This window comes from Sturnira hondurensis, unplaced genomic scaffold (genome assembly GCF_014824575.4).
Source record: "Sturnira hondurensis isolate 20B ecotype Veracruz unplaced genomic scaffold, ASM1482457v3 Scaffold0016462, whole genome shotgun sequence".
Classification (NCBI taxonomy): Eukaryota; Metazoa; Chordata; class Mammalia; order Chiroptera; family Phyllostomidae; genus Sturnira; species Sturnira hondurensis.
This window is the reverse complement of record NW_028089093.1, coordinates 615,279-643,069: the sequence shown is the minus strand read 5'-3', so window position 1 is coordinate 643,069 and position 27,791 is coordinate 615,279. Positions and strand designations below refer to the sequence as shown.

Here is a 27,791-nt window from a genome sequence, read left to right as displayed (position 1 = left end):
CTTCTTGCCTGGAAGGTCTCTTTTGAGAAATCAGCTGACAGTCTGATGGGAACTCCTTTGTAGGTGACTGGCCCCTTATCTCTTGCTGCTTCTAGGATTCTCTCCTTCATTTTAGTCTTGGCTAATGTAATGATGATGTGCCTTGGTGTGTTCCTTCTTGGGTCCAACTTCTTTGGGACTCTCTGAGCGTCCTGGATTTCCTGGAAGTCTATTTCCTTTGCCAGATTGGGGAAGTTCTCCTTTATTATTTGTTCAAATACGTTTTCCACTCGTCGCTGTTTCTTTCCCCCTTCTGGTACCCCTATAATCCGGATGTTGGAACGTTTAAAGATGTCCTGGAGGTTCCTAAGCCTCTCCTCATTTGTTTGAATTCTCATTTCTTCATTCCTTTCTGGTTGGATGTTTCGTTCTTCCTTCTGGTCCATTCCATTGATTTGAGTCCCAGTTTCTTTTCCATCACTATTGGTTTCCTGTGCATTTCCCTTCATTTCACTTAGTGTAGCCTTCATATGTTCCTCTGATTTGTGACTGAAATCAACCAGTTCTGTGAGCATCCTGATAAACAGTGTCTTAAACTGTGCTTCTGAGAGGCTGGCAATTTCTCGGTCACTTAGAGTTATGGGCTCTGGAACTTTGAGTTCTTCTTGCGCCATCTTTTGGGCTGTTTGTGCCTATTATATAGCAGGATTGGAGCCCTAAGGTGTTCACCAGAGCAGGGCAACTCAGTTGCTGGGTTGTGATGCTGTATGTGGGGGCGGGGTCAAAGAGGAACAATGGTGTCCCGTCTGCCGCTTCCCGCCGCAGCCTCCACAGGTGGCCGGTGCCACAGCTGCCACCATAACCTGCACCCGGGAGTTTCGTCCCACTGCACGCGAGTGCGCCACCGCCGTTAGCCCTCCACTGGGTTTGCCCCCTGGGGCCTGCGTGGCCCATTTCACTGTGCGCGAATGTGCAGCCTCGGTCAGTCTGCCCCACACCCTGACTGGGTCCGGGCTACTTGCGCACCTAGGTCTGGGGATCTTTTCTGCCGGACCCTGCTCTGCTGCTGGCTCCGCCCCTCTTACCATCTGGGTTGAAAGGTTAGTTGTTGTCAGACTTCCGTATAATTCAATTTTCTGTTCTTTGGCTGTGTCTTTGTTCTCCAAACCTTTGTTGTATTCAAACTTGGTTGTGGGAGAAGGCACAGTGTTTCCACCTATGCCTCCATCTTGGCGGAAGTCCATTTTTTCTTTATACTTCAAAGAATGCAACCTTCACTCTGTTACATCTTTTTAAGAAGCTTCCCCTTACCTGGAAGCTTCTTAAATATTCTGGAATGGCACAACCTCTTAAGTTTTATTGTCTTTGCTTTCGTTAAAGACTGAGGCTTTAAGTTCAAGATAGTTTATCTTGTTTGCTAATATTTAGAATCTCTTGTAATGTTGTTGTGAAAGTAAATCAAATTATAGTTTTGAAAGGTATCCCAGTATGCATTTTAGAAATCACTTTCCGTGATCTTGGGTAAAGAACCAGAATAAATTCAGCCCCGTTAAGTTTTCTAGCAGTCAGAAGTAAATAGTTTATTTTGTGTTTAGGTACGAGATAACCTTTGAAGCAGAAAGGCTACGAACTGTAATAGACTGTGCAATAAGTACAGTGAGTCTGTAGACTTAGTATAAGTCCCCAATATCGAGTAGCATAGGTAATATAAACATCAAATTCTACAACCTCGTAGGTTCTACTTTAGTGTCATTGCTTCTTAAACTTTTATGTGCATAAGGATCTCCTGTAAATCAAAATCCGATTCTGATTTAGAGGCCTGGAGTGGGAGAGGCACTGTGGTGGTGATGCTAGGGTGTTGCATTCCTAACAGACTCCCAGGTGATGACATCACTGTCCTCAGATATCACTTTGACTAAAGAACATTCTAGATGGTAAATAGCAGCTGATAGGACTTGTCCTCAGGCTCTAGAACGTGGCTCTAACAGTGGCTGCTCAGAGCCAGGCTTAGCAAATATCCTATGAACGGTAAATACTTTAAACATTGTGGCCACAAGTTTGTTTCATATTCTTCTTGATCTGTTTGCTTGTTTTTACAACTTAAAAAAGAAACGACTTTAAACCATCTTAGCTCTGAAGCTTACTCTTAGCCTAGGGCAAGAAATTAATGCCTTTTTCTCTGTTGAGTTTGTCATGCTGGCCCATGACTTCCAGGTTTGGCATTGACGTAAGTCCCTTAAACTTGTTGGCTTTCTTAGGGTGACTGCAGAGGGACCATGAGTAGTCTAGTTCCAAGAGCCGTGGAGGAACTTCACAGGAAGAGCTGTGTGTTTGTTGCAGGGCGGAGAGAGAAAATTTCTTGTAAGAAAATAAGAAGAAACTACCTTTATGATTAACTCCCATGCAAAATTAAAACCTCTAAAAACTTTTATATGTAGATTATAAGGAAGAACCTGGGCAGAACTTGGTGGTGGACCCCAGAATCCACGTGACATCTTTAGTTTATGTGATCACCCTATCCCAGCAGTTTTGAACCAGTGCACTGCAAGAATTTTTAAAACATGTTGGACCTGTGTATTCAGTTAGAGACACTGACCTCTTTTCCCTTAGATTGTCAAGTAAGAAAATGGCAGCAGCCAACATAACAATAGCCGTCCAGTGTGAAGGAATCAAAATTATACCTACCTACTTCGTCGGGTTTGTTTTGGGGTTTTTTGTTTGGTGGGGGTTTTTTGTTTGTTTTTTGTCAGATCAGCAAAATATTTATTTATTTTTTTTGGTGTGCTATGAATTTTAGTATTTAGTTTATGTGTACTTTGAAATGAAAATCACTGACCTATTCTCTGTGTTGGTAATAATAATCCAGTCATGGTTAAGAACTTGGTCAAACTTGGACCCCAAATCCCAGTTCTAGCACTTACTAGTTGGGTAACTTTGTTCAAGTTACTTAACTTTTCTCAGGCCTCATTATATTCCTGTGACATGGAGTTGTTAATATTAAAGAAGAATGGGTATCTGGGCCCTTAGCATATTGATGACATTTAGAAAACACTCAACATTGTTAGTACAACATTATGCTAGTTTGGGGATGACTACCTAGCAATTATACATTTATATAACTTAGGAAGTGATCACCCAGATAAATGTAGTACTCAGCTGACACTATACACAGTTATTACAATATTATTGACTATATTCCATATGTTGTACTTTACACCCCCGTGACTTTTCTGTAACTACCAAGTACTTCTTATTTTACCTCAACCCCCTAAACATCTGGGAACCTTCAGAATGTTTTGTGTATCTATGAGTCTGTTTCTGATTTGCTTGCTAGTTTATTTTGTTTTTTAGATTCCATGTATAAGTGAAATCATTTAGCATTTGTCTTTCTCTGACTTCACTCAGCACAGTAGTCTAAGTCTATTCATGTTGTTGCAGATGGCAAGATTTCATTCTTTTTTATGTCTGGGTCATATTCCACTGTATATATATACCACTTCTTTATCTTTTTATCTGTTGATGGACACTTAGGTTGCTTTCGTATCCTGGCTATTGTAAATAATGCTGCAATGAACATGTGGATGTATATGTGTTTTCAATGAGGGTTTTGGGTTTCTTCAGATACCCAGAAGTGAAATCGCTGGGTCCTTTTTTGTCTCTTGGTATAGTCTTTGTTTTAAAGTCTGTTTTGTCTGGTATAAGTATTATTACCACAGCCTTTTGTTTATTTCCATTTCCAGGAAATACCTTTTTTCATCCATTTCCTTTCAGTCTGTGTGTGTCTTTTGATCTGAAGTAAGTCTCATAAATGGCACGTGTAAAGGTTTGTGTTGTTATCCATTCAGCAACAATATGTCTTTTGATTGGAGCATTTAAATTAGTTATTGATAGCCCTGACTGGTGTGGCTCAGTGGGTTGGGCATCTTCCCCAAACAGAAAGATTGCTGGTTCAATTCCTAGTAAGGGCACATGCCTCGGTTGTGGACCAAGTCCCCAGTTGGGGGCGTGCACAAGGCAGTTGATCAATGTTTCTCTCACACATCGATATTTCTTCCCCACCCCTTGTTCTCCCTCCCTTCCCCTCTCTCAAAATAAATAAATAAAATCTTTTTTAAAAAGTTGTTTGTAGATATGAGTGGGGAACCAAAAAAGGGAGTTGTCTTCTGGAGGGCAGACCCCTTGTAATACAGGCTTCTCTCGCTAGATGAGTGCTCTAGGGACCCATCTGTATCAGTGCACCAGCTGGTGTTGTAGTGAGAGGCTATGTTCAGCTTTAGTGAATTTGTTTTCAGTGCGTTGCCCATTTCATAATGGCTGATTTACAAGCACACCTGCCCACACCATGCTCAGTGTTAGACAGTTTTTGACCAAAAATGATGTGACCCCCATGCCCCACCCTCCCAGTTTACCTGATGTCGCCCTGAGTTCTTTTTGTTTCCCTGGATGAAAAAAATTGTCAAAGGGCAACATTTTTCCAGTATAGAAGAGATGAAACAAAAACGAGCAGAAGTACTAAAAGCCATCAAAATCAACAAGTTCAAAAACTGGTTCGAACAGTAGAAAACATGGAGAGTACTTTGAAGGTAACTGATATTTAAACATAAATGAATAAATACACTATTTTTATAAATATATTTGGGGTTTTGGGGTCCCCCTTTCATGTATTTATTGTCATTTTATTTATAATGTTTATTTTTTATTCCCTTCTTTGTAAAGAAAACCCTTTAATAGTTCTGATAGTGCTGGTTTGGTGATGAAATCTTTTTGCTTGTTTCTTATCTAGGAAGGTTTTTATCTGTTCTTAATAAATGATAATGCAGGTGGTGGACCGTTGCTTTTCATCACTTTGAATTTTTCTTGCCAGTCCCTTCTGGCTTGAAAGGTTTCTGTTGAGAATCAGCTGGCAGTCTTAGGGGAATCAGATTACTGCTTTTCTCTTGCTGTTTTTGTGATTCTCTCTTTGTCTTTAACCATTGGCATTTTAACTATGATATGTCTTGGTGTGGGCCTCTTTGAGTATGGTGGGGTATCAGGAATCACCAGGGTAGGGAGAACCATGTTAGCAAGCTGATGGAGGCTCAGATATAGTACTCACCTGTGGCTCTGTGGCGGCGGGTGCTTATCAAAGGAACAGTGGCCTCTGCCAGCACTTCTGTCTAGGAGAAAGCTGCTTCTCTGGCCCTTGACCTGATGCCAGACAATTCGGTTCCTCCTTGCATGTCCCTGGTGCCTTTTGAGTTGCTGCCCCAGCACTGGAGCTTAGAGCAAGTGAGTCCATGTGCAGGCCTTTTAAGAGGAACGCCTGGGACTCCAGAAGCCCTTCGTCTCCCTCAGCCTCAATCCCCACTGGTTTTTACAGCCAGAAGTTGTGGGGACTTCTTTTCCCAGCACTAAAACCCTGGGCTGCAGGTGGGGAAGGAGACAGGTGTGGGGCTAGGACCCCTTGGTCCTCAGGAGGGACTTCCTCAGCCAAGACAACACAACCCTCTAGATTTTTATCTGCCCGCACGGGCATGAGACCAGCCCATTCTACACCTCCACCCCACTACCAGTTTGGATGCCGCGGCTCTTTTATAGCCTTAGTTGTAGGACTTCTGTTCAGCTAGATTTCAAGCTGTTTTCGGTAATGGTTGTTCCATTGTAATTTTGACGTGGTTGTGGATGTGAGTACTGCATTTACCTGCTCCAGCATCTTGACAGGAGGCCCCATCACTTATTTTGAGGAATATTAAAAAAAGTTGCTTCAGTGACTTGCTCATCCTAATTTCATTTTGTTGTTTGGATAATGAATAATACAAATGAAAATTTTTGTCCACTGTGTCAGGTCAATCCAGTATTAGTGGTTAAAGTATCCTTCTTATTTAAGAATGATTTCCAGAAATTTATAGAAGTGAAAGCACTGAATAATTATGTTTTTATTGAGTAAAATTTTATTTTTAGATTAGACAGAATGCTTAAGAATTTCCTTTTAAAGGTTAAGAAGTTGGTGTTGTTGCTGTTGTTATTTTTAACCAAAGGAAGTCATCTTAATACAGGTAACCAAGAAATGCTCATCTTAAAATGAGAAGCAACTAGTTTCTAAATAACTTTTATCATTTCAGGTACATAATACTGCATTTCTGTTCTGTTTACCTTACTATATTTTTAATAGTATTAAATTTGTAATAAAATAACTATTGAAATCTGTGGTTGCGAGATTTTGAAACATCTCTTTTAGCTGTTGGTAAAACATGGAGGAGACCTGTTTGCTGAGAATGAGAATAAAGATACGCCTTGTGATTGTGCGGAAAAGCAACACCACAAAGATTTGGCCCTTAACCTGGAATCTCAGATGGTATTCTCACGAGATCCTGAAGCTGAAGAAATAGAAGCTGAATATGCTGCATTAGACAAACGAGAGGTAAGATTTTTTTAATTAAAAAATTGTATGAATTTTATATTAATTTTTTCTTCTTTATAGTCCAGTTTGTGTTGTCGTCTTTGCAACATGCTAAAGTTCTGTTGCCCGCATAGCCATAAATATAAAAATACACACCTAGAAACCTTGGAAGTGGAGTCTTTCCTCTAACATGTGTACATCTACTTATAAATAGAGATGCTGTTGTGTGATGTCAATCCTAGCCTGTCCTTCCAGTCCAGAGCTCTAGTCCTCCCACTCCTCAGTTTCTCCCTGTCTTCTGGACTGCTCTGAGCAACAAACATGCTTGGTAACTCCTATCTTGAAAAGCAAAAGCAGCTGGACAGCCTTTCCATTGACCATTCTTCCCAAGCCCTGTCCCCATCCCCTTTCAGTTGTAGACCACATTTCTGATCCTCATATGAATAAAAACAAACTTGAGAGTTTTCTATGCATACCGAGTTCCTCACCTTCCATTCACTCTTCAGCCCACTGCATTATGACTTTCTTCCCCTCTGTGATGGAGTTGTACTGGTCATGGACATTAACACTCACATAAGCCTTCCTTGTTTGAGTAAACATTTCCATTCACTGAGTTGTTCAGGCATAAACAAGGTATGTATTCTTGATTTCCTCACTTCTTACATCCAGATAATCTGGGAATCCTGTCGGTTTTCCTTCAAAAATTATAGCAAATCAATTTATTTCTCTCAGTCTTCACTCCTACCTCCCTAAGCCCTTACCACCCTCCCTTCTCATCTGAGCTAATGTAATAATTTTTTCTTACTGGTCTCCTTCCTTCTATTCTGGTTTCCTTAGGATGCATCTTGCACACAGAAGCTAAAGTGACAATTTTAAACTTAAACTAGGTCGTATCACTTAAATCACTTGGTAACCTTTTAATTGTACTTAAAATACAAACTATTTGCTCAGATATAATACCTTATATGGTCTGGTTACTAATACCTGCCTCTTCAACATTATCTCAGACTTTTTGTCCAAGCATGCTTTGCTCTATTATTATACCTACATCAAGACTTTTTTTTGAAAGGAAATCCTTTATTTATTTGTTTATTTTTATTTATTTATCTTTAGAGGGGAAGGGAGAGAGAGGGAGAGAGGAATATCAATGTATGGTTGCCTGTGGTACGTCCCTTGCTGGGAACTTGCCTGCAACCCAGGCATGTGCCCTGACTGGGAATCGAACCTCAATCCTCTGGTTCGCAGGCCCATGCTGAATCCACTGAGCTACACCAGCTAGGGCCCTACATCAAGACTTTTATATTTTGTTTCCTGTGTCCCTTGGCTAGCTTAATATCACTTCTTCAGACAGGTAGTCTTTAATCATTTTTTCTAAAATAGGTCTCTCTCCTTCCATTTTTCTTTACCATAATATCCTGTTCATCCTTCTTAGCACTTATTATGCGCTATAATTATTTTGTTTTGTGTATTTGTTTACTTATGTATTGCTTTCCTCTCCTGTTAGATTGTCAATTCCACAAGGGCCAGAGCCATAACTGGCCCTTCCACAGAGTATTTTCAGTGTCTTAACGCACTGATACACAGTGGGCACCAATAGAAACTTCTTTTTTTTTTTAGTTGATTTTAGAGACAGGAAGGAAGAGAGAGAGAGAGAAGCCAATTTGTTCCACTTACTTACGCATTCATCCCTTGGTTCCTGTGTGTGCCCGACCCAGGATTTAACCTGGAACTCGGGGGTGTCCGGATGGCACTTCAACAAACTGAGCTACCTGGCCAAGGCTAGATATTCTTAAATAAAGAAATTAGAAGGCACAATAAATTTTTTTCTCCCCAAGTGATTCTGATTTGATGTTCAGTGCTAACTTGATTCTAAAAGAAATTATATAACTATTGTTTGTGTTTAATCATATTATTTATTTCTTCTTTCCCATCAATTCACAACAGTTTTTGAGCTGCTGTACTCTCCAGAATGGGGAAAAGAACTGAGTTTCTTGGAATTAAAGGATTTACATTTCTTTGCCTTTTGTGTTTTTCAGTTAGGTGGTTTTATAGGAGTGATTATTCAGAGTAAATACACATAGAGCTGATGTTTTACACACTTTTGTGTGGTTGTTGAATTCACTTAGTAACAGATCTTGAAATGTTAGGACCCCTTCTCTTTTTTCTTTGTTGTTGCACTTATACATTCATTGGTTGATTCTTTTAGGTGCCCTGACCTGAATCAAACCTGCAACATTGGCTTATCGGGACAATGTGCTAAATGAACTACACAGACAGGGCACAACCACATCTTTTTTTTTTATTTTTATTTTTATTTTTTTTATTTGAGTGAGGAAGATAAACCAGAAAGTAATGGAATAACCTGTCAGGGTCAAAGTGAGCTGAGCCTGATTCCTATGACTTCTACTATTGGGACTAGTAGAGGACCAGCTGTGTAGGAGTGTAGTGTGATTACATTTGGGTAAATGAAGGGGAAACAGCATTGTGCTGCTATTAATGTCACCTAAAGACTCCCCATCTCCCTCCCAATCTAGAACTCAGGAAAGCTCAAGGCTTTTTTTCTGGTAAGAAACCCATATGCTGGACTTTGCTTAGCTGACTGCTCCAGTGGCGTAAGGTTTAACTTTGTGTGAGCAGCTAGCTGCCTTTCTCTTAGTCCAAAGTACAGATCTGGAAAGCCTAGGTCTTGATCCCCAGATGAGAAGAGCTGAGTAAGAAGCAGGGAAACTGAGAAGGAAAGGGTCTGCGAATCCTAAAGACTTCAGCTGTTTTCCCCCCTCTCTCCCAGGCTAAGCTGATGGATCCGTTAGAGAGATTGGTATTGAAAGGAATTGGAAACATCCCCTCCTTTCCCTGAGTACCTTTTAAATTTTTTACAATTACCGATATATTTGGCTGAATAAGTACTCGTTTTGATTTTTTTAACAGTGAACATGTTTTACCTGTATAATCAACGGGAAAGCTGTTTTCATTGAGAAAAAATAAAAACAAATACTTCCTTCCTAGCTCCTTTGTCATAGTCTTTCCTGAAACAATTTTTGAAGATAATATCACTTTATACATGGTATCAAAGTGGTACAGCTTGTGTGTTAGGCTGTTTCACATTTCTTTAGTGTTATTTGGTAGCAGTAGTACGTACTGATGCGAAGGGGCCACTTTTGTCCTTGCTGTCTCTTTTTAAATTAGTTTCATTTTTCTTTCTTTGTATCAGGACTTATTACTTTGAAGGTTATTTCTGGTTTGCTGCTTAATCTGAAAATAGAACCAGTTTATCTTTGCACAGGAAAGAGTAAGGCACCTTCATTTTAATCCTTCCCGCAGAAGAAAGGGCCGGTGCCCACTTGGGACTGAGGGATGTATTGAAATGCTTCACAAGACCTAATTATAGTTCTATCACAGAGGTTCAGAGTGAATATCTGACGTGTTCATGAAGACTGTCTTTCTCCTTCAAGAACTGTTTTTCTTTTGGTGTAACCTATATAAGTTCGAAACTGAATTGTAAAGAAACTTAAGCTATGCAGATTGCTTTATATTATCCCTTTGTTAATATTTCTGAAATTAAATTTTCTTTTGCTCAATATAAATGGGGTAGAATGATGGCTTTTCTGGGGAAAAAAAAAGAATATTTACGAAACAATACCAGGAAATACACAATTGCCACCACTAGGAATAATCACGAAATATTTGCCCTTGTTGCTGATTCGGGATAGGTTCCTGGAATCTCAAGTCTGAATTTGGAACTCGTTTTCTAGAAGCAATGTTATACATAGTGTATAATTTCTGTACTAGAGTGAGTACTACAAAGTTAACCATAAAAGGACTTGATACGTTTTTGCAGGAGAAAGTGTAGTTCATGAATTAGCTTAAAAGCAAACTTTACTTGATGGTTTGGGGGGCCTTTCAAATGAAAGTTTGGGTTTAATTGCAACGTTTTTCTTTGGTTGTTGATGTTGCCCCTATACAGAGTCATTTAGGTTACATTTTTTCCTAGTTGAGTTCATATGACGTGTATATGTGGAGGTTTGCGGCAGTATGGCTGAACACAGCTGTGTTTTGCATCCGCTTTCACTATCATTTTTAAAAGGAATGGCACTGCAGACTGGTCGAGTGTAGGCAGTACCACCGTCGAAAGCTCTTTTACATCCGAAGTGATTTTTCTTTTATTTTTTAATTAATTTTCCCTGCAAAACATGTTCTGTATAAAAAGAAGCAAAATGAAGAATTTAAATGTTTATTATTCTACACTTATAAACAATCCATTTAACATTGTTCAGGATTGCTTTCCATTTTTCATCCTGGAATGATATTTTACATTTTGTAGGGGGTTTTTCTTAACATTTCTTGATATTCACAGACTCATCATGGAAATCATTTTGAATGACTGCTGATTATTCTAACTTGTAGATGTCCTGTAACCCCTTTAATGTACATTTGGGTTACTTGCATTTTGTCCATTTTATAGCAAACATTACTAATGACCAATTTTGCCCACATTTATGATTATACCTTAGGATAGGTACCTACAAGTAAAATCATTGGGTCAAGAGATGAATGTTTTAAAGACTCATGATCCATGTTTGGTTGTTAAGCGATGTACCAATTTTTATTTTTACCCACAGTGTATCAGAGGGCCACCTCACTGCAACCTTACTACAACTGAGTGTCTGTCTCTCTCTTTTAGCCTTGGCCACTTTTAAAAAGTAATGCAATTTTTATGTTTAAATCATGGCAGATATTTATGCAGTCAAGTGTGTTACTCTTTTCTGTCCTTGATATTGCTTACATATTCGTTCCTGCCAGAAGACATCTGAGGATTAAGAAACTTGTGTGAGCTGAGAAATTATTCCTGGTCAGTAAGAGTCCCAGTTATACAGGGTTAATCATACCAAAAAAAAAAAAAAACAAAGCAAGAAGAGATAAAATCCAATTCTAAAATGTCCATAAGTCAGCTGCAATGGATGAGGTTTGCTGATTGCCCACAGGTCTCTGGAGACCGTGATAGATGCTACCAGAGGACATCCTCAGTGATTGTTATTCTGATAAGTACTGGGAATTTCTACTGCTTTTGAAGCTGTGGCCTCTAGTTTTATGTGTAACTGCATGCAGTAAGCATAACTTCTCAAAGGATTGAAATAGATATGTACATCAATATTAGTAATGAAAACACAATACTGAATGAAAATGAAAGCATATTGCCTAGTGATGTATGTGTACGGATATGCCAAAATATTATGAGAGCTGTAAATCAAATTCATGGTAGTGATTGCCAAAAGCAAGGATGAGGAAAATTGGGAAAATGTAATGGGGAAACATGACACAGATTATGTGGTTTTTGCTTCTTTTGTTTCATTTTGCTTTTTAAAAGGACTTGAAACAAGTAAGGCAAAAATGTTATTAATCATTTCTGAGTAGTGAGATATGTGGTTTTTTTTATATGTTTTCCGTTAAAAGCAAAAAAACGATAAAGGATAATAAAAGAACAAAAACCCTGAGGTGGTATATTACCTATATGAAAACTAAACAGCATTAATGAACACTTGAATAAACATTGAAAATAATATGTTTATTTCTAAGAAGTCTGAATAGTATGGCATAGTAGTTACTTCTCTCCAAGTTAATTACCATATTTTGCCATGTTTAATGTGCACTTTTTTGGCCAGTTTTTTGAGGGAAAAAATAAGGATGTGCATTATACATGAGTTGTAATTCTGTATCTGTATAAATGTTTTTAATTGTTTTACTTATGCTTATGTGGTAAAAGTGTAACTCTAGAAAACAGTAATGATATCTGTATGCAAAATAATACCTTGGAATATGATAATCAGTTTAGTTTCTAAATATAAATAAATAAATTGAATTTAAAAATTAAAACAAAAGACTTTTTCCTGAAAGTTTGGGCCAAAAATGTGGGTGCACATTATACACAGCAAAATGCGGTCATATACAATGATTGTATACAGTATTATACAATCCCACTAGCAGTCGAAATTGGATCTTAATAAGTGTAAATGCTTGCTGGTTCAATGATTAAAACTGACTAAGCAAGCTCACATATATTCACATACAATTGGTTTGCAAAAAGACTGGATAGATATGCTTGAGAGCTTTAATTATGATTATTGCTCAGTGGTGGGATTATAGGGGTTTTTTGTTATCCAATTTTTCAAAACTGTAAACTAAGATGGTTTTGTCATTATAGTATGATACTTTTATTTTATGGCATCAGCTTTCCAGTTTAAAAAAGGCTTGTGAAATAGCAGTTTGAAGTCCATGATATTGGAGCATACAGAATCTTTTGAATATCAATAACCAAACGGAAGCTGAAAGCTTAAAGAAATGGTAATCTTATATTTGCATATAGGCATTTAGAACTCCCTAAGAGTATAACAGCAGATTTAACTTTGTTTTCCTTCTTTTGAAAGCCATATGAAGGATTAAGGCCTCAGGATCTTCGCAGATTGAAGGATATGCTTATTGTGGAAACAGCAGACATGCTTCAGGCTCCCCTCTTCACTGCTGAAGCTTTACTTCGAGCTCATGGTAATGAGACAAATGTCATGCTTCTGATAACATGGGTGCCTTTTGAAACTTTTCAGAGTGAAAAAAAAACGGCTATTTTATTATCTTAGCATAGAACATAGAACAAAGTAGTTTGTCAAACAAGCCTGAGTTGTTTGGGGGGCAGTGTTTACAGTACTCAGTATCTTCATAACATTTTGTAGTTTGAAGTATGAACTGACTGTAAATCATAGAGGAGAAATAGGAACTTTCTACTTAAAAATAAAGCTACTGAATCAACTTATAAATTGTCTAATTTTAGAAATGTGTCTGATTTGAGTAGAGTTGAGAGTTGGAATCCATAGTCCTAGTCTTGGTTTTAACATTTTTACTAAAGTCAATTAAATACGTAACAGTTGTGTTGCTAGTATTACCAATTTAATTTATGTAAAAGCTGTTTCTCACCATGAAATGCACAAAGTGAAATTGTAGAGTCAACACAAGAATATACTATCCCTCTTAAGGTTTGTTTGTTTGATGTTTTGAGGACATTACTTACTTTAGGAAAAGTATTCAGCTTGTTGTAAATTTTGACACTTACAGAGTCATTCTGGGAGTTGTCACATGTGGAGATGGACCCTCTCGTTGCACACTTGATATTTGACATTTGGTTTGTTTCAAAGACAATTTTTTCTGATTTAAAAATTATTCTTAAAAAGAAAAAGGTCCAGTCGTTTTAAGGCTTTCCTGTTGATTTTAACTATAAGTCTTAATCACATCTATACTAAAATGGAATGTCAACTTCCAGAATTCTTCATATTATCTTTTAATCAGAAGAAAATTTAAAACTCATATTTCATCATCTGTTGATCACCACTGTGAATTAGCTGGTATAAAACCCTCCAGAATTGCTGCGTTTAATACTGATATTTTTTGTGATTCTGTACTTGACACTCTTTTCCACTTTATATATCAGTAACTCTCAACTTTTAGTGTGAATAAGAATTGCCTGGGAAACTAACCACAGTTTCCTAGGATTAATTCCAGAGAGTCTTAAGTCATTAGGTGAGGCTAAGGCATAAATAAAGGGGTTGTAAACAAGCCTGCTGAGTGAGCGCTTTGAGAAACACAGCTACGCACATTTAACTAATTAAACCAATGGTTTCACCACCTGAACAGCAGAGTGTATCTGCACCTGACTTTAGTAAGGTATTTGAGGCTGTTTCCGAAATGCCTGTTTAAATTTTTCTCAATTTAAGGATGTTTACACCTGAATTCATCATTTCTCTCACTGTCTTGATACATGGGCACCAAAATTTATCTAATTGCCCAGCCAAAAACTGGAAAGTCATACTTGACTCCTCCATTTCCAGTGCATTTGGCCCTGGTCTGCCCATTTCTCTTCCTAAGTGTCTCTCATCCTTCTCCTACCTTCCCTAGTTGTTCCTGTTCCCACTGCGACCAACTTTTAAATTCAGGCCGTCATTATTGCTCATTTAATTGTAGTCTCCCAAATCTTAGTTTTCAATGTTTCCTTTTCTCTTTCACCCTACTAATTTTTCTTATTGCTATTAGACTGTTTTTTAATGAAAATTTTAGCTTCTTACTCCCTGCTGAAAAACCCTTCACTGCTCTCTACAGACTTAGAATCACCCAAACTCCCTAGCAACTTTCATGACCTAAGCTTCTTTACTGGGCTGTCAGTCTACCCATTTCTTTATTTACTGTCCTTACTTGTCTTTAGAAATCACCTCTTTCAGGAACTTGTTACTTATTTGGTTCCAAGTCTGCATTGAGATCCTTGCTGTCTGTTCCTATTAGATCCCGTGCGTATATGAGTCATATACTTAGAATACAATATTATGATAATATACTTGATTTTCCTCTCTATTAACTTAGGAGCTCTTAGAGGGCAACTTTTATTTCTTTTTGTTTCTACAATATCTGACATATATTGTGTTCAGAAATAATAGAATGAATAGATAATAAACCTAAATGTTACTTTTACATTTTTTAAAATTCATTTTTATTATAAAATACATTTCTCATTGCCATCTTTATAAAGTTGGAGTAAATCCTTTGAAAAATTTTTAGACCTGAGTCAAAAATGAAAATTAGAATTCCAAAATAGCGTTTTAAATAATAGAATTTTTTTTTTTTGGAAAGATTTTATTTATTTATTTTTAGAGAGAGGGGAAGGGAGAAAGAGAGGGAGAAAAACATCAGTGTGTGGTTGCCTCTCATGCATCCCCTACTGGGGACCTAGCCTGCAACCAGGCATGTGCCCTGACTGGGAATTGAACCCAGTAAGTACTCTTTGGTCTGTAGGCCAGTGCTCAATCTACTGAGTCACACCAGCCAGGACTAAAATAATGTAATTTAAAGATGAAAGATTTAATTTTTAGCCAGTAAGAATGCTTAACAGTCATTATATTTAAACTTGTAAAAAAAAGGCAAAATACTTTAAATTGTATTTCTTTAGGGTAAGTTTCACAGCACCAGGAAGTATATCCTTGAGCTTTTAAATACAGAGAGTACATTTAAATATAATGTAGAGCTGACTGTAAAGTAGAAGCTGTCCATTTGCGTGGAGCTGTGACATGACAGTTGTATTAGTAAGTGTAGGCTAACTGCTGAAATAGAAGTGTAAGTTCAAACACAGTAAACATTTAATAATCATATAATAGTCCAAAGTGTTTCTGTCTATGATTAGGAGTGGGACAGGGACTCTGTTCCTCACATTTATTCAGGGCCCTCACTGATTGAGACTTTGCATCTTACCCAGAGCGGGTTTCTAAGAGTCATCTCCTGGGGATTACATCTCCATTCCAATCAGCCAGTCAGAAAGTGGGAAGTGCATGGAGAAATACATGTGGAAGTTTGAGCCAGTCTTGTATGTGGCATACAACACTCCTGAACATATTCCATTGGTCACAATGCAGACATATGGCCACACTTAACAGCAAGCAACAGAGTAGCATTTTTATGTACTACAGCCATCTCTACCACAGGTATCTACATTCAGTTAGATAATATAGGATAACTTTAAGTTACAGTATTATATAGAATCTAAGGTTAACTTTATCAGTAATATCATTGTAATTAAAAGAAGCATTTTTATCTCTGTTTGTTTACACATTATATCATCAGCGGTTATTAAATGATCAAATCTGTTTTCACACTTGATATTTCTTTAAGTTATTTCTTTCACATAATAGGGGTCAATTCAAATAAAGTGATATATAATTGATTTTTTCCTACTTAGCTTTTGTCTATTCTGTGATAAGTTTCTGGATAACTTCAGAGTTCTGTATTTAATTTCCCTCTGAAGGCATAAGATGAAGGCTAATACAGGTTTCAAGTGGACATCTATATTGTTTAGGTAATATCAGTGACATTTGATAATTAAGTAAGATGTACCAAGATAAATGATGTTAGTGAATAAAATGACAGTGTACAGAGCTAAAATTTACACTATTTGCTTTCAATACCAGGACCTGCTCTGTTTCAGAGCTATTAAACTGAACTATTTGGAAGATTTATAGATTGTATCCTTGGTAACATTCATTCAGCTTTAAACCGGAAGAATAGATTTGAGGATTGTATTATCTACTGTCAAATTTAGTCCTAAAGTAATGAAGTTGATCTTGATTAAGCAGAAGACAAAAATGTGTGGCACTATTTGCTAAGTAGTAATTGAATTTTAAGGAGGACTCTGTTAAGAATACAAAGGTCATTCTCTGAGTATTTCCTCAGTAATAAAAGTAAATTATGTAATTGAATACTACCTAATGAGAAAATAAGTAAAATGTACAAAATCTGAGACCAAGGCTAATTTTGCTTGTGCTTAGAGTAAACTTATATTGAAGTATTTTTAAAGCTCATGATCTTTTATAGACAGTTAAACATTGGTAGTCCACAACTTCTCACTCGACTCTCTTCTTACAAAATGGTATCTTCTCCCAGGGCTTCTATAGGTAATAGATTTCTCCCTCTAAACTACACCTTTTTTATGCATGTTATACCCTTATGTTCAACTGCCTATTTAAAAACAGGGAAGATTGGTCTTTGGGCGGTGGGCATAAATTGCAATGTACAGATGATATATCATAGAATTGTGCACTTGAAGCCTATGATTTTATTAACTAATGTCACCCCAATAAATTTAATTTAAAATAAATTTAAAAAGAAACACATCTAGTATATCTCAAAAGCACCTTAAACTCATCATATCCGAGACTAAAAATCGTGCTCTTCCACCTACACCTGATTCTCTGGTGTTTCCTATTTACATAGATGGCAGCACCAGCCAACCAAGTAAACCCAGGACACTAACTTTGACATTTCCTCTCCTTCTGACCCCGTGTCTTATTTTCACAAAATTGTCGGTTTCACCTCTCAAATTGTAAACTTGCCCCTTTCTTTTCGTCTATACTGCAACCAACCACCTTGCCCTAGCTGCCATCATCTTTCACTTGTGCGACCCAGTTGCCTGCCCTCTGGTCATCCATTCTTGCCCTATCCAGTTTCTTCCTTTGTTTGTTTTCCATACTCATCCTTTCGAATGCAACTGTGAAAACCTGCCTTTCCTGACTCTATGCCCAACTCTTCACTGACTTCTGTCACTCCTAAACTAATAGTAGCAGTGTAATTAAATAAAGTCCTGCATGACCTATTCAACCCCATCACACACAGTGCTTCCACTTGGTCTCCGTGCCCCAGGTACATTGACTTTATTATTGATTTCACGAGGATGCCACCAAAAAGACTTTGGACATGCTATGTACCACCATTCTAGAATGTCTTGCCCTCTCCTTTTTACCTAATTAAGTCCTTCGGATATCTACTCCACACCATTTTCCCAGAGTCACCTTCTCTGATCTCTCTACTTCTTTCTTCTTCATGTCCCTTCTGACATTGATGATTGTTTTTAAAATACATTGGATTTACCTAATGTGTTCCTTCTTATTAGAGTATAAGGTCCATGAGGGCAGGAATTGTGCCTATTCTCTCCTTCCATTGTATTCCTACTGCCTGGCACAATGCACAGCTCATAAAAGGTATTCAGTAAGGATTTGCTCAATGAATGACGTGATGGAAACCAAACAGAATTTTTGCTGAAAATATTTGTAGTAGATAAGACTAAAATTTAGCATACTTAATATCTCTATATGAATTACAGTAGTTAATTTTATTCCTTTATTAAAGTGATATTTGAAGATGACGTAATGAAGCCTGGACAGGTAGTTCAGGCAGAGTATCGTCTTGATATGCCAAGGTTGCAGTTTGATCCCTGATCAGGGCACACATACAAGAATCAACCAATAAATGCATCAAGAAGTGGAATGACAAATCAGTGTTTCTCTCTTTCTCCCTCCTGCCTTCCTTCACCCCCACTCTCTAAAATCAAAAATTTTTTGAAGACATAATAGCCTGGCTGGTGTGGCTCAGTGGTTTGAGCACTGGCCTGTGAACCCAAAGGTCATGGGTTCGATTCCTGATCAGGGCACATGCTTGGGTTGTGGGCCAGATTCCCAGTTGGGGGGTATATGAGAGGTAACTGATTGATCTCTCACACATTGATAGTTCTCTCCCTCTCTTTCTTGCTCTGTTCCCCTCTTTGTAAAAGTAAAGAAATCTTTAAGTAAAAGTTTTTCAAAAAGTGACATAATAGAGACTTTTGAAAAATAATACTTTTTTAAAAAGATTATTTAAATTTATTTTTAGAAAGAAGGGAAAGGGGGAGAAAGAGCAGGAGAGAAACATTGTTGTGAGAAACATCAGTTGCCTCTTGTATGTGCCCCAACCGGGGACCAAGCCTGCAACCCAGGCATGTGCCCTGACCAGGAATTGAACTGATGACCTTTTGTTTTGCAGGATGATACCTAACCAACTAAGCCACACCAATCAGGGTAATAATTATACTCTTCTAAGAAAAGTAATTTTAACTTTTTAAGTAATGCCCTCAAAACACTGAGGTCCATTTAGCAACATTTTCTGGGATATAGTCATGTAGTTTTTTCAGTTGGATTTTTCTCACTCTTTGTAATCAAATCTCTATTTACAGTCTTATTTTCCATCTCCCCAGACTTACACATGGTATACTGTAAATTTACAGAATTGCTCATATCTCTCCATTGTACTTCTGTGCATATATGGTTTACATAGGTGGAAATACATTCCTTTTCTTGTCATTGAATGTCTCAGTCATAATTATCCTGTTTAAACCATCAAGTAGTTTGACTTAAGGCAATTGAAAAAAAGTCTTGTATAGAAAATTTCCATGGCTATTCATGTTTGAACTGTAACATTCTATAGAATGAGCCTCTGATAAATAATTGACTCTGCAGTACTACTGACCCTGCACTTTATTGTATTACACTTTGGAGTCACAGAAATTGGTTCCAAATCCCTCACTATCTGTGTGAGGCTAGATAGGTCATGTAATTTCCCTGAGTGTTGGTTACGTCACCTAAATAATGACTGAAAGTTTAAATAAAATAATGTGTGTAAAACACCTAGCAAGACAATTAAATATATAAGTTTATTATTTCAAAGTGTTAGGATTTCATGGCGGTGGACTTTATAGTACCATGATGCTTTGCTTGACTGTTACAAGTGTTGATAGTAAGGTAATCTTTTGTAGTTCAGTCAGATTGGAGCTCACTTAATGCAGACTTACTAAAATTTTATTTATAACTATAATCCCTTCAGAAGTTCATTCTGTTTTCAAGCTGTTTATTAAATGATTTTAGGACTTGTTGGCATTTAGACATGTTTATAGTAAACTGTATAATCATTTTACCACTTGACACCAGTGAGGATAACTGCAGAATTGCATATTTTTCTTGAAATAATAAAACAGCTACCTCACCCTGTGCCAACAAGAATTTAGTAATTTCAAAGTAAACCACCTTTTCTTATTAGTAGTAAAGATGACTGGAAATTTTAACTATATTGTTACATATGAGGTTATAATCCATGCTAGATTATAAAAGTTTAAATTCTGTTCTTGAACAACAATTAAAATAAAATTTAAAGAAATATTAATGATATAACATACCTGAGTAGTCATTTGCAATGACTACTTTATATGAATAATTTTTTTTCTTGGATGGCCTATATCCCTTTAACTTATCCTCACTTTGTTTTATTATTAGGAAGCTCTTAAAACACCATATATTCTGTTTTTTGAGAGCTGATATTCATTCCATTTTTCTTAAAGACTGGGACAGGGAGAAATTACTTGAAGCTTGGATGTCCAACCCAGAGAACTGCTGCCAACGATCAGGTGTTCAAATGCCAACTCCGCCGCCAAGTGGGTGCAATGCCTGGGACACGCTCCCTTCGCCACGGACTCCAAGAACCACACGCTCTTCTGTCACCTCTCCCGATGAAATTAGTTTATCTCCTGGGGATTTGGACACCAGTTTGGTATGGTTTGTTGTTCAGTGTGCTTCCCATAGTTTTGTATTTAACTTTTTAATTATTTAAAATTGTTTCATAGACCCTCTAGCCATATTCTTGTAATCAAATCCTATACCTTTCTTAAAGGGTTCCATTATTTCACTCACATTTTGGTAAATATTTGTTATCACAGAATATTTTTGTGGTCTCAGAATTACAGACTGAAAAACGAAGGTTTTCTTTTGTTATTTCAAAACAGAAAACATAAAAGAGCTTAGGAAAACCACCTACTGTATTTCCAGTTAAAATTCTGGCAACTTGGAGTTTTTAAACACCATACTGAAATATTGAAAGTTGATACCGTGATAGGCACTTTAAACCAAGAATATGAAAACATGTTTTATATTTTCTTCAAGACATTTATACTACCTAGATAATTATGTATGTTTTCATAAAGCCTTTGGAGTTTGTCCTCTAGATACATTTTCATAAAAATGTTATTAGAAACAGTGTTGCCTTCATCTGCATTTTTAATTGGCATGACATTGGTGTACTGTTACAGGATAGCTTGATGTTTGTTGAATGATTCAGCCACTCAAAATATGTGATAAAAGTTCTCCAGATTTTATCTAGGCCTCCTTTGAAAACAGATTTCTACTTTTGTAATTTGCATTTGTAACATTATAAAGTTTGCTTCTACTAAGTCATTGTTTAGAAGATACATAGTTTTATAGCTGAGTTCCCTGGGTAGAAATCCTTACATTGCTACTGTGAATACCCTGAGTTGCTATGTGAAAAAACAGATACTCTGCTTTTCTAGATTTTCTGGGGTGAGTGTAGGATGAAGGACATAATATTGAAGTGGGTATTTTGAAATGGGCAATTTGATCTTGACGTGAATAGGTAATAATGATTTGGGTTTTGTACTTCCTTTTCCAAATACATACTCACTGATTAATGTAATAAATACATACATTTCAAATGTAAGAGTTAGAGTTTTGCATTGAAACATTTAAATCTCACAATCATTTATAATGAAGTAGGCATCTTGTTATTCAAAGGTAGGCTCACTAAATTTAACTCACCCTTACAACTTTGAAACACTAACTTTTTATATTTACTAGACTAGTATTTTTGCCTTAAACTAATAAACAAATGAATGTATTAGTCAGCATATGACTTTAACATATGACTTTGTTTAAATCATTTCCCTTCTTAATTTCCAGTGTGACATCTGTATGTGCAGTATTTCTGTATTTGAAGACCCAGTGGATATGCCCTGTGGACATGACTTTTGTAGAGGATGTTGGGAGTCGTGAGTATATATGCAGCTTAGTATTTGTTACTGCATGATATCACTCTGATTTGGTAATAGAATTGTTTGCTTTCAATATTTAATGATGTAGATTACAAAGCTATGCTGAAGTATATTATACTTTACTAAGGAAGAATTTTTTTAAATTTTAACATTTTCTCATCATTAAGTTAGTAAAATTCTTTAATTTAGTAATTAGTGTTATTTAGCTTAATGTAAGGTAGTTTATGGAACAAAGCAGGTATATGTAAATACATGTTCTTAATATCTTAATTTATATTACATATAAATTTCAAGCCTACACCTAATGTATTCCAAGAATTTTTAAGCATCTATTTTATGCTTTCTTTGAATTTTGTGTGAGAAGCAAATAGCCTTGAAAATCTCTAAGAATGTGAGTGTTTAAAATTCCCCCTTAATCGATTCAAATTTTGATGTTTGTTGAATGATTTGGCTTCTCAAAATATGTCATGAAAGTACTCCAGATTTTACCTAGGCTTTTTTATGTTGTTAAATGTTTCTGCTAGGCATGCTTGGGTATATATTACAAGTGGAAAACTTACTTTGCTTCTCATGTTTATTCTTCTTAGTACCTTGCCAAGATTTATACTTTTCTCACATCCATTAACTCTGCTGTAATGTTGCACTTCTCAGGAGAGGTTTATGAACGAAATGAAGATCAGTATAATGAGCAATACAGCATCATGTTTTCTCTGGAGACACATAATCTGCTGATTGATGATCTAAGCAAAGCATGTCATTAGTATTTAAGGAAATCTTAGAAATTAGAAGTTTTCAAACTATTTTTTTAAAAGATTTTATTTATTTATTTATCTTTAGAGGGGAAGGAGAGAAGGAGAGAAACATCAGTGTATGGTTGCCTTTTGTGCGTCCCCTGCTGGGAGTTGGCCTGCAGGGAACTGGCCTGCAACCCAGTCATGTGCCCTGACTGGGAATTGAACCGTGATCCTCTGGTTTGCAGGCCTGTACTCAATCCACTGAGCTACTCCAGCCAGGGCTCAAACTATTTTTTTAATGGAGTGTTGCATATCAAGTTCAGAGAGCTGGGGAATACTACTTTGAGTGAGAGAGCAAGAACATAAGCAAATTAAACAATTGTGTTGGGGTGTGATTCACATACAGTAAACCACATATTTAAAATATTTCATTTGATTAGCTTTGGCATATGTATATACCCATGAACCATTACCACAATCAAGATAATGGCTATATCCATCATCCCCCAAATTTTTCTCATTTCTCCTCAAAATCCCTCCAGCCCTTCTTTTTCGTCCTCTTATCTCCCACTGCCACCTTCTCCCTTTACTCTCCAGGCAACACTGATCTCTTTTCTGTCACTCTAGCTTCATTTACATACATCTTATCTTGTTTCCAAATCAGAATATGAAGCAAGATTTTGTTTAGAGGGAAAAAAATAGTGCTTTTTAAAAAAAGACTAAATAAAAATATCTGACTGTTTATTTTAAAATATAGCCTAGACTCTATTCAGAGTCTAATTACATAGGATCCAATCAGTACAGTTGATGCAGCTAAACTAATTGGCAAGGATCAGAGCTCACAATCCAAAGTGAGTCGGTAACTGTATTGTATTAGGAAGTATTACCTCGGTTCTACCAGGATTGCTACTGTTGACCTTGGTTTTTATGTGAAAACGCAGACACACGCCTCTCCCTCTGCCAGGGATTTACTTGAAATTTTTTTCAACTTCCTTGACCTTTCTTACCTAACTCTTGTCACAGAAATTGTCTCCCATACATAGTCTTCACAGACTAGCCTGGATAAGAGGTTAATGGTAAGATTTAAACTTGGAAGATCTAATTATTGTTTTCCACGGTACCTTATCAGCCTACCTAGAATTTTCCTACACATTCCTGCCAGGCAGTTCTTGCCAAATCAAGCACCAGTAAAACAAGTTTCAGGTTGGGTGATTCATATGTTGGTATCAAGTCATTTTTAAATTGATTGCAGTCTTTTCATATCTCATAGGCATATAGAAAAGACACCCCTCTGTCTAAGAAGCGAGGAAGAATTTTTAAAGGTCCTTAGATAGCTTGAAAACCTCTCCATTTATCTTGGAATTCCCTACACCCTATCTCATCAGTCCAACCAGACGCTTTGAAGCATCTGTGCCAAGAGCTTAAATGAAAGGGAAATTATTGTTCTCTACCCAACCTAGAATATTCTTCCTCCTACTTATTGGTTGTTGATTTAGTTCAGTGGTAACTGTGTTGTGCCTCAATCTTGTAATCTATAAAATGGTGATGATAGTAAATACTTAATAGATTATTGTCAGTTTAGTGTTAAATGGCTTCATATATGTAAAATGCTTGGAACAGGAACAATCAATAAATGCTAATTATTTTTATCCTAAGCATGGTAAGAAGCAGAGAAACCTATCTAGGATATAATCTGTGAAGCTGACCTACAAGATAAAAGTATAAGTGAAGTTTGTCCCAGATTTCTCTTTCACTAACATTCATTAACTCTATGTTCTGCTTGGAAATTTAGTGGAAATTGTATTTGAATGAGGGTTAAAAGCATAGCTCACAGAGAAATTCTGTCTTCAGTGAGGTCCTCTCAGTTCTGTCATTTAATTCCCCAGAGGTAATGAAATTTGCTCTGATGCATTTAAAATAAAAAAATTTAAAACATCTTCATAATATTAACTGTGTCTAAGCAAGTTGTGCACCCTGTCTGGAGCCTGCAGCCATGTGCCACGTAACCATGTTTTGATCGATGAAGAACCACATATTCAGTATATGAAAGGGGTCCCTTAATATTATCACGGACTTTAAGAAAAAGTTTGTTTGCAATGCTAGAAGGAAAGGCTGAACCCTTCAGCCCAACTATGATGTCAGATTTATTGCCCGCTGTGGGTGGTTTAAGTCGTTGAGATGTAGCATGCTGTCCCCCTGCTGCGCACCCACACATGCATGCACACACACACACACAGACTCATTCCCCTTTCCTCATTTCTCTTTATCTTTTCTCCCAGTCCTTTTTTTCTCTCTCCTCCCTCTCTTCTCTCTTCTTCCTCTCCCTCTTACTGTTTTCATCCCAAGCTTCATCTCTTTGGGTCTGTTTGGCTCTCTGCTCTTCCTTTCTTTCCCCCTCACTTCCTTCCTCCTCTCTCTTCCCCTCTCCTTCCTCCTGACATCTACTCTTTCTCCAGAGTCACCTCCCTCCACAGCACCCCCCTTCCCCTCAATGTGTGCACACACAGGTGCACACTTTTTATCTTTTATACTGTATTTTTACTGTGCCCTTTCTATTCTTGGATATACAAATATTTACCATTATGTTACAATTGCTTGTAATATTCAGTACTACTTGCTGCACAGGTGTGCAGCCTAGGAGCACTAGACTTACCATGTAGCCTAGGTGTGCAGTAGGCTGCACCATCTAAGTTTAGGTAAGTGCACCCCACAATGTTCACACAAGGGGGAAATCACTGGTTGACTCACTCTTCAGACTCTTCCTCCTTGTTAAGCTACACATGATTGTGTAAGATAAATTATGTCCAACTTCCTAGGGAACCTCTTCATAACTAAAATTAAGAGATTCCTATTATATGAAAAAGGAACTCTACAATTAGCACTTCTCTTTTAGTCTCAAGATCCCTTTACACTTTTAAAAGTTGTTGAAGATTCTAAAGAGCTTCTGTTTATGTAGGCGATACCTTTCCATGTATACTATGTTAGAAATAAGCACTGTGAAATTAATATTTTTAATCACTTTGAAATAATAAACCTGTCCTGGCTGGTGTAGCTCAGTGGATTGAGCACGGGCCTGCAAACCACATGATCGCGGTTCGATTCCCAGTCAGGGCACATGCCTGGGTTGCAGGCCAGTTCCCAGCAGGGGACTCACGAGAGGCAACCATACATTGATATTTCTCTTCCTCTCTCCTTCCCTTCCCCTCTATAAATAAATAAATAAATAAATCTTTAAAAATAACAATAATAATAAACCCATTGTCTGTTAACATAAATAATATTTACTATGAATAATAACTACTTCCATTAAAATGGAAGTAAATCAGGAGAGTGGTATTGTTCTTTCTTTTTGGAAATCTCTTTAATGTCTTGCTTAATAGAAGGCAGCTGTATTCTTATTACACAATATTGCCTTGGTCAAACATATAAAGAAAATCTGGCCTCACACTGATGTGCAGATGAAATTAGAGAAATATTCAGAGAAGTGTGGATACTCTTTGATATACATTAAAATCCAACAAGTAGTAGTTTCTTAATGGTTAATTGCAGTGGAAAATCTAAAACCACATCAATGGACTTTTAAACTCTTACATTAAAATCCATTGGTCCGTGTTGCACTTTTCAGTGCTCTTTGTTCTTGCATGGTTTTGTAACATCATTTGGAAAATATTAGTTTACTGGGTTATTCAGATCTTCCAATGTTAACGTATTTTATACTATACATAAATATAGTAAAAAGTCACATTAGTTGATACCAGTCTCCAGAAAAGTCTCTAAATATTGGGAACCTGTGAAGCTCACAATAGCAAATGAGAATTTTTTTAAATTCTAAGTTCTGTTTGAAGGTTAGAATTTTATCATTGTCAACAAATACTCTCAACTTTTTTCCTTAACATACCAGATTTATTCATTTTCAAAAGTAGTTTATCAGGGACTTCCGCCAAGATGGAGGCATAGGTGGAAACACTGTGCCTTCTCCCACAACCAAGTTTGAATACAACAAAGGTTTGGAGAACAAAGACTCAGCCAAAAAACAGAAAATTGAATTATACGGAAGTCCGACAACCACTAACCGTTCAACGGGGATGGTAAGAGGGGTGGAGCCAGCAGCAGAGCAGGGTGGGGCAGGACAGATCCCCCGACCTAGGCGCACAAGTGGCCCGGATCCAGTCAGGGTGTGGGGCAGACTGACCGCGGTCACACATTCGTGCACAGTGAGACAGATGACGCAGGCCTCAGTGGGCGAGGGCTGACGGTGGTGGCACACTCGCATGCAGTGGGACGAAACGTGTGAGCCAGTGACGGTGGAAGCTGCCACACCTGTGGCAGCTGCGTCAGGAGATGGCAGACAGGACATCATTGTTCCTCTTTGACCCTGCCCCCACATACAATGTCACAACCCAGCGACTGAGTTGCCCTGCTCTGGTGAACACCTAGGGCTCTGATCCTGATATGTAACAGGCACGAACAGCCCCAAATATAGCTCAAGAAGAACTCAAAGTCCCAGAGCCCATAACTCTAAGTGACTGAGAGATTGCCAGCCTCTTAGAAGCACAGTTTAAGACACTGTTTATCAGGATGCTCACAGAACTGGTTGATTATAGTCACAAATTAGAGGAACATATGAAGGCTAAACTAATTGAAAATAAGGAAGATGTCCAGGAAACCAATAGTGATGGAAAGGAAACTGGGACTCAAATCAATGGAATGGACCAGAAGGAAGAACGAAACATCCCACCAGAAAGGAATGAAGAAATGAGAATTCCAAAAAATGAGGAGAGACTTAGGAACCTCCAGGACATCTTTAAACGTTCCAACATCCGAATTATAGGGGTACCAGAAGGGGGAAAGAAACAGCCACAAGTGGAAAATTTATTTGAACAAATAATAAAGGAGAACTTCCCCAATCTGGCAGAGGAAATAGACTTCCAGGAAATCCAGGATGCTCAGAGAGTCCCCAAGAAGTTGGACGCAAGAAGGAACACACCAAGGCACATCATCATTACATTAGCCAAGACTAAAATGAAGGAGAGAATTCTAGAAACAGCAAGAGATAAGGGGACAGTCACCTACAAAGGAGTACCCATCAGACTGTCAGTGGATTTCTCAAAAGAGACGTTATAGGCAAGAAGGGGCTGGAAAGAAGTATTCCAAGTCATGAAATCCAAAGACCTACAGCCAAGATTGCTCTATCCAGCAAAACTTTTCATTTAGAATGGAAGGACAGATAAAGTGCTTCTCAGATAAGGTCAAGTTCAAGGAGTTCATCATCACCAAGCCCTTATTATATGAAATGTTAAAGGGATTTATATAAGAAAAAGAAGATGAAAAATATTAACAGTGAAAGGACAGCAAACTCACAGTTATTAATAACCACACCTAAAACAAAAGCAAACCAAGAGGACAGCTAGATCAGGAGTGGAACCACAGAAATGAAGAACACATGGAGGGTTAGAAACAGGGGGGTGGGAGGGGG

General features: G+C 37.4%; 1 protein-coding gene across 3 annotated transcripts in view; it reads left to right on the top strand.

Annotated features, from left to right (window-relative positions):
* Positions 1-27,791, top strand: part of ANKIB1 (ankyrin repeat and IBR domain containing 1) — a 139,214-nt gene that overhangs the window by 71,240 nt on the left and 40,183 nt on the right. For all 3 annotated transcript variants that reach the window (XM_037066072.1, XM_037066071.1, XM_037066070.1), the window contains exons 4-7: positions 6,197-6,379; positions 12,781-12,898; positions 20,082-20,290; positions 21,490-21,578. In XM_037066072.1, the coding sequence (XP_036921967.1) occupies positions 6,197-6,379; positions 12,781-12,898; positions 20,082-20,290; positions 21,490-21,578 (599 nt within the window). The remainder of the gene's footprint in view (positions 1-6,196; positions 6,380-12,780; positions 12,899-20,081; positions 20,291-21,489; positions 21,579-27,791) is intronic.